At 43.1% G+C, this 13,920-nt stretch overlaps 1 protein-coding gene across 1 annotated transcript in view; it reads left to right on the top strand.

The window, feature by feature from the left end:
* Nucleotides 1-13,920, top strand: part of LAMA3 (laminin subunit alpha 3) — a 245,007-nt gene that overhangs the window by 117,656 nt on the left and 113,431 nt on the right. Inside the window, exons 21-24 of the mRNA XM_012802016.2 lie at nt 750-892; nt 3,051-3,148; nt 3,615-3,768; nt 11,885-12,045. Coding sequence (XP_012657470.1) covers nt 750-892; nt 3,051-3,148; nt 3,615-3,768; nt 11,885-12,045 — 556 coding nt within the window. The remainder of the gene's footprint in view (nt 1-749; nt 893-3,050; nt 3,149-3,614; nt 3,769-11,884; nt 12,046-13,920) is intronic.

Below are 13,920 nucleotides of genomic sequence, written 5' to 3'. Positions count from 1 at the left end.
GTTGTAGTTGTCATTGTTGTTTGGCAGGCCTGGGCTGGGTTCAAACCCACCAGCCCAGGTGTATTTGGCTGGTGCCCTAGCTGCTGAACTACAGGCATTGAGACCAGGTTCTCTTTTTTGTTTATTGTTTAATGCTGAAGAAAACACATTGTGTCCAGAAAACAAATAGAAAACCAGTTGTTTTCTTATTACAAAATGAATGCATGCTCATTCGTATAAATTAAAATTTTAAAATCACATATCCTGTAGTCCCAGCTACTTGGGAGGCTGAGACAGGAAGAACATTTGAGCCCAGCAGTTTGCTGCTATGTACGCTACGATTGTACCTTTGAATAGCCACTGTACTGCAGCCTGGACAACATAGTGAGACCCCATCTCCCCCCCTCCAAAAAACACATATAAACAAAAAATAAGAAAATAATTAAGTAGCTAATGTAATATAGAACACTTACTGTGTGCGAGGAACTTTCCTAAATAGCTTATGTGTGTTAATATATTTACTTATTTAATAAATTAAACAATTATTCATAGTCCCAGCATAGCTAGCTACTGCTAACATCCTTTGTAGTCTATTTTATACATATATATACACATAACTAAAAAAAATCAATATATCTGATTAGTACCTATGACCAGTAAACCACCTTCAGCTTTTTAAAAGGTAAACCAAGTGTTCAGAGCTGAATATCTAAAATCCTAACACTGATTGAAAGGAAAATGCCTTAAGCAGTTCTCTGCATTTCTGATAGGTGCTGCTCAAAGCAAAGAGATCATCTTCCTGCCGAGTAGGGAGCCAGCTTTTGTTACCGTCCCAGGAAATGGTTTTGCAGACCCGTTTTCCATCACACCGGGGACATGGATCGCTTGTATTCAGGCAGAAGGCGTCCTCCTGGTAAGACGTAGCTCTGAATGGAGAGCTCTGTGGGCTTTTCCACCTTGTAGATGGTCCCGTCTAAGACTGGGACCCACAGTGCCCATCCGATATCAAATCGTGGTTGTAGGCACAGCAACCACCCAAGGAACCTGTGGTGACATTCTCCCTCAGATGACAGTCGGAACCAACTTGAAGTATCTTTTCTATCCTTCCAACTAGCTTCTCGTGGACAGAAATAAACAAACAAAAAAATCTCAGAAAGACAAATGCAAAACCTCCATGACCACACACCCTGCCCTTCAAAAGCACATGTGGGATTTTCGAGCATGAATCAGAAGCGCACCTAAAACATAAGCCTGTCTGAGGATTGTCCAGAAGAACGTCAGAAGAATCTAGAGCAGCGGTTCTCAACCTTCCTAATGCCGTGACTCTTTAATACAGTTCCTGTGGGTCGCGACCCACAGTTTAAGAACCACTGATCTGGAGGATGAGAAGCCCCTAATTTCAGTGCAGTTCTCAATGATGGGAAGAGAGGAAGAGGCCGCAGGAGCCAGCGCTTCTCTGTGGCACCCTTCCTGCTCTCTTCTACCTTGGCCCGGGCAGCAGGGTCCCCACAGACTGTCTTCCACAAACCCCTCTTCATCAAGAACAGGCTGTGTCTGTGAACATGAAAGGAATAATAGCCAGAGAAGCTGCCGAGTCAGAAAGATGAAAATGTTCCCTGAGACAGCCCTCTTGGATGTGTGCTGTAAGGCTTGCTTTCGTTTATAGCAAGGTCTTTTCCAAATAAAATCTTTGGGGAAAGCTTGGTTTCATGCACTTGGAGTCGAAAAAATAAAGTTTTCTTTCTGGCACAACTTCATTGATCGGTCATGTTAGCGAATCTTAGGCGAGTCCTTTAATTCCAATCCTGCCTCAGTCTCTTCTTCCATACGGCAGGGACAATACTCACCCTGCTATGTCCTCTCCAAATCTGGGATCTTACGAAGATAACGTGGAGGTTTATGCGGCCCGTTCAAGACTGTGCAAGAAGAACAAGAAGTCCCCGTTCCTCTTGCATCTTCTTAGTAGAAAGCTTTACTGTGCTAAAAAGTTTAAGGATGTTTTACGACATTAGAGGAAGAGAGAAATTCCATTCGTGCTAACACTGGGCACAAAGCTGGGCTAAGGGAAAGACGTATGTTGTAGAAGTTCCTCTTCAGGCCTGGAAGTTACTTAGTGACATTGAGTCTGTGCGGTTGTGTAGTAATACACACGCATGCGTCCGTAGGGTGATCTCATTTTCTCTTACATATTTTATTGAACACTTACTATTAACCTTTACTTTGTAAGATCTGTGGGGCCACAAAGTAATGAGGACCTGTAGTTCCAACCTGGGAAAACTTAACAGTAACCACTTTAAAATGAAAACTCACTCTGAGTCCCCTGAGCCACGATCTCCTACTTTCCCCCTCCCGTACATTTCTCCCTGAGGTCCAGGTATGAACCTCTTCTCAGTCAAGGCAGACAACCCCTCCCCTCCTCCTCCTGCAGCTATATGGGGCTGCCAGGACGCCTGGGAGCGCTCAGTCACCCACATCTCAGAAGCCTGGAGCTCTGCTCTTTCCTGAAGAGCTGCTTAGCTGAGTTTCCATTGTGGGCTTCGTTTGGCACGCTCAGGGGAACATGTTCTTCCTCTGATGTCGGGGACAGGCAGCAGGCCAGTTCCAGTCCATGAATCACCAGGATCACAAAGCATCACTTTTTGATACCGTGCCAGCTGAGTGTTGCTCGAGTGTGGGGGTAGCAAACTATGAGACGTGATCCACGTGCAAACTTCCCTACCGATGAAGACAATAGCCGTGTCCAAAGAACGTTGGACCAGCTAACGATTTGTTATCTTCGTCAATATCTGAATTAATAAACAACCTGGAAGAGACAGTACAATTCCTCCTGAGAGTTGAAAAACACAACCGCTTACACCAAGGAGCTTCTCCCCAGTGTGTACAGAACCTCTGATGATGAGCTCTGGGTGTTCGGTGAGTCAGGATGAAGAACAAGGCAGTGGAGATGGAGACTTTAACAAGTGACTTCCCCTGGGCATTCATTTATTAACTAGGATGTTTGAATATTATTTCACCAAAGCAGAGGGTTACCATCGAAATGAATAATTGTCTTTTTGGTCTTTGTTTCCTAGGATTACCTGGTGCTACTCCCCAGGGACTACTATGAAGCATCCGCCCTCCAGCTGCCGGTCACAGAGCCATGTGCCTCTGCAGGGTCTCCCCAGGAAAAGTTAGTATGGGACAGCAGGTGCAGCGCCATGTCACTGGGGACCTCTAAACTAGGAGCCTTTAATGCAGGGGCTCATGAGAGGCCTCAGGAGCCCCGCCATCTGGATAATTACTTCTGATTTCTCTCTGTACCTTACCTGTGTCCTTAAAGTAAGAATCACAAAGCACTTGGCACACCAGTGCTGGTTTAGGAATGGCCACCACCCTGGGGTGTGGGAATGCTGACGCATGCCCAAGTAACGCCCTCAGGGTCATGCATGGGTAAGGGGAAGAGCTTAAACTAGAATCTGGGGTTTGTACCCTTGTTTCTTCCCATCTTCATGTTGATGAAAGTTTCTGTAGTTGACTGTGAAGAAGAGTATGGGGAAGGAATGCTGAATGAGTGAGCTGAATGACTGACGGGCTGGGACGCACCTTGATGCTCTGGTCCGTGTTCTCAGTTGTGACTGTTGTTGTTGTTGTTGCAGCTGCTTGCTTTACCAGCATGTGCCAGTGACCAGGTTCCCCTGTACTCTGGCTTGTGAGGCCAGACACTTTCTGCTGGATGGAAAACCAAGACCCTTGGCATTGAGACAGCCCACACCTGTACACCCGGTCATGGTGGACCTCAGCGGGGGAGAGGTGGGACAGCCTTTTTTATCTGTCATCAGAGCCGTTACTACCTCCCATCTGTGTCTGCTGAAAGCTCTTGGTTGCAGTTGCTTCTCGAACTCAAGGGAAGCTGGTAGAATTTCGCAGAGGTGTTACCATTAGCTGGGTCCTCTGATTTGGGTCAGGCCTAGTGTTCACTACATGAAGCCACGTTCAGGTTGTCCTCTGAGCACTTTCTAGACATGGCCGAGGATGTGGGCAACCACAGAATCCTTTTGGTCACCTGGATGTATAAGTGGGGCATCCTGCTCTGCCTGAACCAGGGCAAGATCTCTCTTAAAAGACAGAGAGACTCATTCTGAACGGCTTCCAGAGCCTGCACAGCTTACCCTAAAAGGACAGCATATTCCCTGACTGTTCAACCCCTTAGGCTAAGCAATTTGTAACAGCTGAATTCCTTGAGCTTAGAATCTGGAACTGCTACACCCCAGGGCACCTACCTCATAGCTTGGAGGACAGGTTACCACAGGTCTTGGCCCTACTTTTCTTCCGGGAGATTTTTGAGCCTCGTAACCAGTTTTAAGACTATACCGATCTAAGATTTGAGTTAGAAATATGGTGTATCAAATAACAGTAAGAACACAGAACACAACACCTCACAATGAAGACAATGAAAATAAAGTTTCCACTGTATTTTCATTCTTTACTTTTTAATATAATGGTCTCTATTTTATACCTTTATGGAAAATGTTTATGTGAGGGTTTAACTTTGTAAAATGAATGGGCTGAGTGGACAGTGGTGCACACCTGTAATCCTAGCTCTCTGGGAGGCTAAGATGGGAGGATCACTTGTGCTTAGGAGCTGGACACCAGCCTGAGCAAGAGTGAGACCCTGTCTCTACTAAAAATAGAAAAACTAGCTGGCCACTGTAGTCCCAGCTACTCGAGAGGTTAAGGCAGGAGGATCGTTTGAGCCCAACAGTCTGAGGTTGCTGTGAGCTATGATGCCATAGCACTCTACCCAGGGTGACAGAGTGAGACTCTTTCTCAAAAAAAAAGAATAAAGTTTTGTAAAATATAATATACATGGAATTAATTTTAACTGAATATTTTAGGTGTGCACATTTTTGTAAACTACACTCCTTTGGACGGTAGCAGCTCAAGAATTTTATGTATATTTCTTAATTTTATTAGAAATTTTGTTCTATGAAATTAATATAAGCTTGATAAACTTGTGATAAGTAAAACAATGTGGATATGCATAAAGAAAAACAAAATGGCCTTTCCTTTCCATTCTAATACCAAGTTTATGTCCTCTTCTCTGTCTATTCTGTATGCGTGTACACATACCTACACACAGGCATCTAGGTGTAGGTTGACACAGACATTATATATATATATATATATATATATTCAAAAATGCACACACAGATACACATACATGTATGTGTTTACGTGTGTGTTTGTGTGTGTTTCCTAGACAACAGGGAGGCATGGTAGAGAAGGGCCACCCTCCAGGAAATGAGGCTGATGACTCATCAAAAGGTGTCCTCATTGTTGGTTTAGCCCAGAGCCATAGCAATATGTATGGTGGCTCATGGCTGGCTCATTAAAAAAAATTTTTTTTTTGGTAGAGATGAGGTTTCACTATGTTGTCTAGACTGGTCTTGAACTTCTGGCCTCAAGCAATACTCCTTCCTCGCCGTCCCATAATGCGGAGATTATAGGCATATGCCACCATGGTGTCCAAAATCCAAAACTTTTTGAGTTTTGCTCAAAGGAGACGCTCATTGGAGCATTTTGTATTTTTGTATTTGGGATGCTCACTTGTTGAGTATGATGAAAATATTCCAAAATCCCAAATCCCAAATCTGAAGCGCTTCTGTTCCCGAGCATTTGAGATAAGACATATTCAACCTCAACCTGTATAAACTTAATTAAACTTAAATGTGGTGTAAAATGAGTTTCTCATTTACACTAACCATATTTGAAGAGCTCAGTGATCACATATGTCCAGTGGCCATCCTACTAGCACAGATTATAGAATATTTTTACCATCACAGAAAGCTCTACTGGACAGTGCTGCTACAGACCCTTGTGTTAAAATTCGGATACTTAAGGAATTAGAAGAGGCCTTGGAACTGATCTAGTTTCCCTTACTGTGAAAAAATTCTTTCTTTCTTTTTTTTTTTTTTGGAGACAGAGCCTCAAGCTGTCCCCCTGGGTAGAGTGCTATGGCTTCACTGCTCACAGCAACCTCCAACTCCTGGGCTCAAGCGAGTCTCGTGCCTCAGCCTCCCAAGTAGCTGGGACCACAGGCGCCTGCCACAACACCCAGCTATTTTTTGGTTGCAGCCATTATTGTTGTTTGGCAGGTCCGGGCTGGGGATTCGAACCTACCACCTTAGGTGTATGTGGCTGGCGCCTTAGCCGCTTGAGCCATAGGTGCCAAGCCGAAAGAATTCTTTCTAACTTATCCTTGTTGTATATTTACTTAACCCTCTGTCAAATAGTTGAATGGATGAGAAGCTCACTTCTTTTAGAGTTAGCCGTTTGCTCTTTCCTATTTTTATATGTTTGGTTCTTTGTGCTGCTCTCTGGGAAAATTTCTCAAGACTCTTTTACCATGCATAAATATTTTATTTCACTAGCTCTGGCCTGGAATTTATTCAGCTTATTCATTCAGTTTAATTTACACTTTTAATTTTAAAACTTTCTGATTAATTCTTTCTCATATTTACTTTTTAAAATCTTTTCCTACCAGTTTTTGTTTCAAAATTTCACTTACTTATGAGTGGAAGTCACTCCTTTTATCTTTTTGAATATCCTAAACCCCTCAGATCCAGGTATATTTCAGAATTTGGAATTTTTAAGATTTTTTTTAAAAAAAGAGAACATCTTGGTGAGGTCTGGAGCAACACCCTGTAGTCAAATAGGTTAATCTTTGCCCCAGTGAAAAGCCTGAATAGGCACACCAAGAGATACATAAAGACTCTTCACGTAGACTCATATCAGTGCAGGTGAGACTTTGCCAGCAAATGATTGGTTAGGTTAGGTTTTACCATCACTAAAGTTATAAAACAGATTTCCTTTTCAGAGTTTGGGCATTTCAGATCATGGACTGCAGTATACTTAAAGTCTTTGTCAGACTGTTCCATAAAATTTATCTCATCTGAAGTGAACTCATCTTTTTTTTTTTCTTTTTTGAAACAGAGTCTCACTTTGTCATTCTTGGTAGAGTGCAGAGGCATCATAGATCCCAGTAACCTCAAACTCTTGGGCTCAAGAGATTCTCTTACCTTAGCCCCCCAAGTACCTGGCACTGTGGACACCTGCCACAACACCCGACTAATTTTAGAGATGAGGTCTCACTCTGGCTCAGGCTGGTCTTGAACTCCTGAGCTCAGGCAATCCACCTGCCTTGGCCTCCCAGAGTGCTAGGATTATAGATGTGAGCCATCATGACTGGCCTCTGGATTTCTTTATATGTTTTTAAATTGTGTTTGCAGGCTTACTGGTTTATTTTAGATGAGAGTTTTTTACCCTGTCCTCTTTCTCTACACCTTTCTCAGCCTAGTAGTTTTGCAATGTCTTACCCAATCAATCCACTGGAGCCTCAGGCCTGAGCCCGGCATTATAATGTGCTTCCTCTGTGGTTGTGATGTTGAGAATAGCACAGATTCAGATGCTATGGATGGCTTGTCTCAGTTCTCCATCCTGAGGTCATGTGTTTGATCTTTGGTTTCTAAATTCCACAGCTTTTTAATTTTTTTAATTAATTAATTAATTTTTTTATTAAATCATAGCAGTGTACATTAATACTATCATGGTGTACAGTGTACTGTTTCTATATACAATTTGAAATACTTTCATCTGGTTAACATAGCCTTCATGTCTTTTTCTTAGTTATTGTGTTAAGACATTTATATTCTACATTTAGAGAGATTCATATGTACCCTTATAGGATGAACCATAGGTGTGATCCCACCAATCACCCTCCCTCCACCCACCCTCCCCCTTCCCCTCCCCTCCCTCTCCCCTCTCCCCATATTCCTGGGCTAAAATTGGGTTATAGTTTTCCTATGAAAGCTATAAATTAGTTTCATAGTAGGGCTGAGTACATTGGCTACTTTTTCTTCCGTTCTTGGGATACTTTGCTAAGAAGAATATTTTCCAGCTCCATCCATGTAAACATGTGGCAGATGGAGAACAATATTGTTTTTTAGCTTCTTTTCATGATTGGATGGCATCCTCATCCTTGGCTTCAAAAAATGTGCTAGGATCTGGCCACTGTCTCTTATGGAGCATATTTAATTCTCTTTACTCTACCTGAGCTGAACTACTGACCAAAATAGCCCACTTCCAGATCCAGAGGTCAACAGGCCTGTGACTTAAGCCCCAGTGCCATTTTGAGTTTTTCTATCACCCATTTACTTTTGATTCCAAATGTATTTTTTTCTTTTAAAATGTTTTATCCTGAGTTGCTGTGTGTTGGAGCAGAAGAGGTACAGCAAACATGAATGTGTCAGCTGAACTGGAAGTCACCCGTCTTTAAAAAAATGCTAAATTCTAACCTATTTTTATTAAAATCCCCCTTACCTCTCTTTACAACCCATGAGGGCTCCATATTCTTCTCCCCTTCCCAAAAAAATCTTCTCCAAAGAATTGTTTGCGCCCCTGTTTCTAATTCTTTATATCCTGCTCACACCTCAACCCACTTCAGTCTGGCTCCCACATCCCACTCTGTTAAATTTTTTTCTTTTTTGTCAAGATTTCCAATGATATTCTTGCCACTAAATCTAATGTGCGTTTCAGTCCTCATTTCTTTAACTCCTCATCAGCTTTCAGGTCTTGCCGAACCCTCCTCTATGTTCTACAACACTCTCTTGTTTTTATGATTTAAGAGTGGTCTGGTTCTCTTTCTATCTCTGTGAATACTTTGCCAAAATATCATTTGCAGGTACATCCTCCTCTGTCTAGCCATGAAATGGTAGACTTTGTCAAGGCTCAGTCCTAGGCTTTGTCTCGTTTCTCTGTACTGTCTCTCCAAGCGCTCTTATTCTTGGGGAGCTTGTGGGACTCCAAGCTCCCGTGGGTAACTTTCCAGTTGGTGTGCCCAGGCCACTCTCCTGTCACCTGCAGGGCAGCATGTCCACCTTCCACCTTGACACTACTTCTGTGATGTCTCAAAGCCACCTCAAATTCCATTTTGATATTCCCTAAGTCTGTGCTACTACCATCCATTTCATCGCATAAACCAGAATTCTTGGGTCATCCTTCGCTTCTTCCATTCTTTCCCCCTACCCAAACCAATCCATCCTGAGTCTGTGTCCCCAAATCTCCTCCTATCTCTCTTGTCCAATATACCATCCTTTTTCATGATGATCCTGTAGTAATCTCAGAATTAACTCAGCCACATCAACTCTTGCCCACTGCCCCTTCCTATTCATTCTCCATACTATAGTCAGCACACCACAGCTGATGGGAACATTTCACCACCGTGCCCCACACATACAATTAAAAGATTACAATAGCATCTCAGTGCTCTTAGGACAGAGACTATTTTAACATGGCTTGTAAAGCTGCCCTTCGACCTCCCAATCTTATCAGAGCCCTTCTTGCTCCCTCTTACCCGGCCACTCTGGCCTGCCTTCAGGCTCTTGGACTTGCAGTACGTGGGACACTACAGCCTTATATGTTGTAGTGTAGCCTCCTATTTCAGGGTGTTCCCTCTCCCCAAATGCTGTTCCCTCCCCTCATGCCCTGTTATCTGCACCTTGTCCTCCATGCCCAGCTAAGTTGCTGCATCTTCAGTGAGGCCTTCCCCTCTCCCTCATCCTCCTGACCAGCTCGGGCCCCTGCCCTACACGTTTCCACCGCACCTCTGCTTATCACGTGTAATTTTACACAGTATTTGTCTAATTATCCAAGTTTTTAGTTAAAGTTTGTCTGAGGGTGGAGACCATGTCTGCCTCGTTTCCCATCGTGTGCCCATCAGCCAGCTGATGATATGGTATAGACTAAGCTATTCAGTAATGTTGTTGGCCAAATCATTTGAATCCTCACTTTGACATTGGACATGTTAGTCATCCTTCTCAGCTTTATGCAAGCAACAGATTTGATAAGCCCACCTTCTGTGTCTTTAACCCGGAACACTTATAATTAGCAGAGTGCAGTTCTGTGCCACAAAACCGGAAAGATTCCTCTACTTTGACAGTGGTTTTATTAACAGTCTCCTTTTAAAAGATAAATAACTGAAAACAGCAGCGAAGTTTCTGTTTGTCATTGTTTTTTCTTTTGTCTGAGTTTTTCGAAACCAGCTTTTACCATCAAATGTATTTTAAACTCTGCCAGCAATTTTCCCCAAGATTGATCCTTAGGAATCAGAGTGGAGAAAATAGCAGACGTTTGTAATAGAGTGCTGTGATAGAACTTGCAGCCAATTATAACTTCTGGGAGAAAACCTGATACATCATTAACCTGTGAGTGTTTTTTGGAGGAGTAAAGACCACCGAGCCCTTGTTTGGAGATGCCCAATGCTGGCAATGACCTCTCCACGTGGACCAGTGGCAGTGGCACTCTGTAATATGGCATCAAAATTGGTGTGGATAATCTGCATTTTTTTTTTTTACTAGAATAAGTTTTTCTATGATTTAAGTGATAGAAAAATCACTGTAGAAAACAGCAGTTTCATAGTTTAGAGCTGCTCAGATGGAACAGGGAATGTGAATTTCCTGAAGTCAAGAAGGGGAGGACCATTTTAATTAAGCTAATGTGGGTTCCTCGGTCAAGAAATGAAGTTCTTCTATTAGCTCAGGTACTAAATACATACACACATCTTTGACCCAGCAATTTCACTTCTAGGAATCTTACAGAAATATTAGCATAAGGATATATACATGATGATGATCAGATAGTGTTATATGTTGTGAGGGGAAATAGAGGCAACCTAAAAATCCATCAATATTCCCACTACGGAATGCTAGGCAGCCATTAGAAAAATGAAGTATATCAGTCAGTACTGATGAAGGCATATGAAATATCATCAGGCAAATAAAGGAAGTTATGGTAAGAAGCAATAATTATAATTTAATTGATGTTTTTATAATGCTTATTATGAGTTAATACAGTTATACAAGCTCTGCATGTATGAATTAATTTCACTCTCATGGCAGTCTTAGGAGGTGGGTACCGTTAGTACCCTTCTTTTACACAGGCGGATACTGAGGCCTACAGATGTCAAGTAACACACCTAAGATCACACAGCTGGAGGCAGTCTGATTCCAGACCCCAAGCTCCTAACCAACAGGTGCTCTCAGGGGAGGAGACACTTTTCTGTGAAGAACCAGACAGTAAATAATTTGGGCTTCACAGGCCACCTGGTCTCTGTCATAGCCGTGCAAAGGCATCCCAGATTGCCATGATCTAGTTTTTCATAAAAAAACAAAATGGGTATTCACATTCAGGCCATGAAAATGGTTTCAAAGTATAGAAATCTGTTAATCAGTTCATATCGTCTATAGATCAGTACCCTGAGTCCCATAAATGCATCAATGCATAGTCATGATTTAATAAAACCAAACAAGAAGACACATAAAAAAAAAAAGTAGAAAACCCGAGCTAGTCATAGTCATTATCCCCAATAGGGGTGTGTGCGTGTGTGTGCCACTTCTATAGTATTTCCATTCATATAATTTAAAATTTCTTTTTTAAAGAACAGTTAATGAGCCTCAAGGCACATTTCCATCCCTCTCACCCTCCGCTGGTAATTCCTTTTTACTTCAAGTTTCAGTGTGTCTTTTATTTTGAGAAACAAGTGGCTAAAACATTGCTGGGTGGAAAGAATAGAAAACCTTATGCCACAACGTAGTGTTGCCAGATTTAGAAAATAAAAAGACAGGCTGCCCCATAGAACTGGAAATGCAGATAAACAAGGAAGGATTGTTTGTTGGTTGTCCCCATTTAAAACTGGACAGGGCACCGTGTACTTTATCTGGCACCTGCCTCGGAAACATCCCTCCCAGAAGGCATGGAGAAGTTCTTCCTCCCGGTGCCTGCTCTGCGCTCGTCTCACCACTGTGTGCGTAAGTGTACCTGGTGTGTTTCACGTCTGGTTGACGGTCTGTCTGCTCGGCCTCTCCCACAGGTGGAACTGCATCTGCGGCTGCGTGTGCCGCAGGTTGGCCACTATGTGGTCGTGGTCGAGTATTCCACAGAGGCAGCCGGGATGTCTGTGGCTGATGTGAGCGTGAAGGGCCCCGGGTCTGCCCTGGCAGGCCAGGTGGAGATATACAGCTGCCAGTACAGGTAATCCTCCCACCCCCGGGGTTCCTCTGTAACAGAACCACTAGCAAATGTGCCTTAGGAACACTGGTTGTTATTTGCATTGGAAAGTTGTCTCCTTTTTGAGGCAGATCTTGAAAACAAGCAGGTGAGTAGTTGTGTCGGTGCTAGGAGTCTTCTCTTTGGCAAGAAGATCTTGAAAATGTTATGTTTTCCTAATAAGCTGTGCGCTGTGCCTACCTGCTTAGTGCAGGTTCAGATGGGTCAGCACGACCTCTTTCTTTTATCACTCTGGGGTGGTGCAGTGAACTCAGTGCTCTGACCTCAAAGGTGGTGCCAAGTACAAGGGCGGGTAAAACACCCGTGTTTAATACCATGAGAAGGTGCACACCCACCTTCACACCACACCGTCACAACTTGAGGTGATTAGTGTTTGATGATGATTGCCAGGTGAAAAATTGACAAAAGTTTGTTTATTCTAAACAAACTCTGTAAGAGCTGTAACCAACAAAAGACTTAAAAATTTGCCCCATGACGTTCTTCCCTTCTGAGAACCCCGACAGGGTTTATTAAAAATGGTTTTCTTTGAATGGTATTTCAAGGTCCATGTAAGTGTTCAGAGCGTGCTTTAATTAAAGAATCAGCACAAGGGGTGTTTCCACATGAAATTAATTGCACAATCAATGGCACTGGAAGATGGAGTCCCTGGAAACAGCAGATGGAGAACTGCAGTAAACCCATCCAGTTTTGGGCCAATGACTTCGACATTTCATTACCAACATTTTATGCTGCTTTTTGTCAAAAACCCAAGATGACCTGAAGGAGTCGGGCGTTTTTCCAGTTATGAAAATGAAAAAAAGTATGAAAGAGTTACTTTGGGTAGCTTGGAATGGAAACTTTGATGAGACATGATAAATGGTTATTGAATTAATGCCATGCCCTCAGCAAACAGCTGTGAAGGCTTTGTCTGGGATGATACAGAAAAATCAAAGAATGTAATTGTATTTGGATTTTTAACAGGAGCATGAGATGGGCCTAAAATGTTCCCCAGAATGTTCTGTCATTATATGAAAATATGAGCCACGTCTATAGGTGACCTCAGCAACCCCAGGAATGGACACTTCCAGGTGGGTGGGCACCACATGGCTGCCAGAGACCCGCAGACTGTCAGCCACAGGGCCTGGGCAGAGCTTCGCCACCCCGTGTCCATCCAAGCCCACCCACCAGGTCAGCGCCCCCACTCCTTCCACCTCCAGATCGCATGGCTTCATTCCTGTCTCTCAGCAGGCAAAGTGGAGTTGGCTAAGGAGACAGGAGGGAGTATTCAGTGATGACCCTGGCGACCCTCTGAATCATCTTGGAAGAGGGCTCAGAATATCTGTGCCAAGAAGAGTGATTTCAAAACCAAAGCAATAAAGGACACTCTTCCAGGATTCCATCAGCTTTGTTTCATGACCTTTGTCTGAATGCAGTTACTGAGGGTGGGCTGCATGTCATTCCGCAGATCATTTTGGCTCTGAACTTGACAGCACCAAAGTTCTGCTTAGGGAGTTTCTATCCTTAGGATTCTAGGATAGTATTGCATTCCAGCAGTTCTCAACCTGTGGGTTGCGAACTGTATTAAAGGGCCACACATTAAGAAGGTTGAGGATCGCTGTGTTAGACTATTGTATTTAACCACTCCCGGGAAAGTCCCATGGTATTTTTTTTTTTCTGAAATACTTCCATTTTCTCTTCCTTGCCTGTCATGTTGACCAGTGAACGTGAACAGGCTAGAAGCATGGGAGTCCAAAAAACAGCTGGGAAATATTTGACCCACGAAGCCCTCTTTCAAATGACAGGCCCTTTCAACATTATAGCATCTTCTGCTGAGGTTTGACCTTTTTTTTTTTTTTTTTT

This window comes from Otolemur garnettii, unplaced genomic scaffold (assembly GCF_000181295.1).
Source record: "Otolemur garnettii isolate 467f Iridium unplaced genomic scaffold, OtoGar3 scaffold00012, whole genome shotgun sequence".
NCBI lineage: Eukaryota > Metazoa > Chordata > Mammalia > Primates > Galagidae > Otolemur > Otolemur garnettii.
The sequence above is the reverse complement of the archived record's forward strand: the minus strand, read 5'-3'. Positions and strand labels throughout refer to the sequence as shown.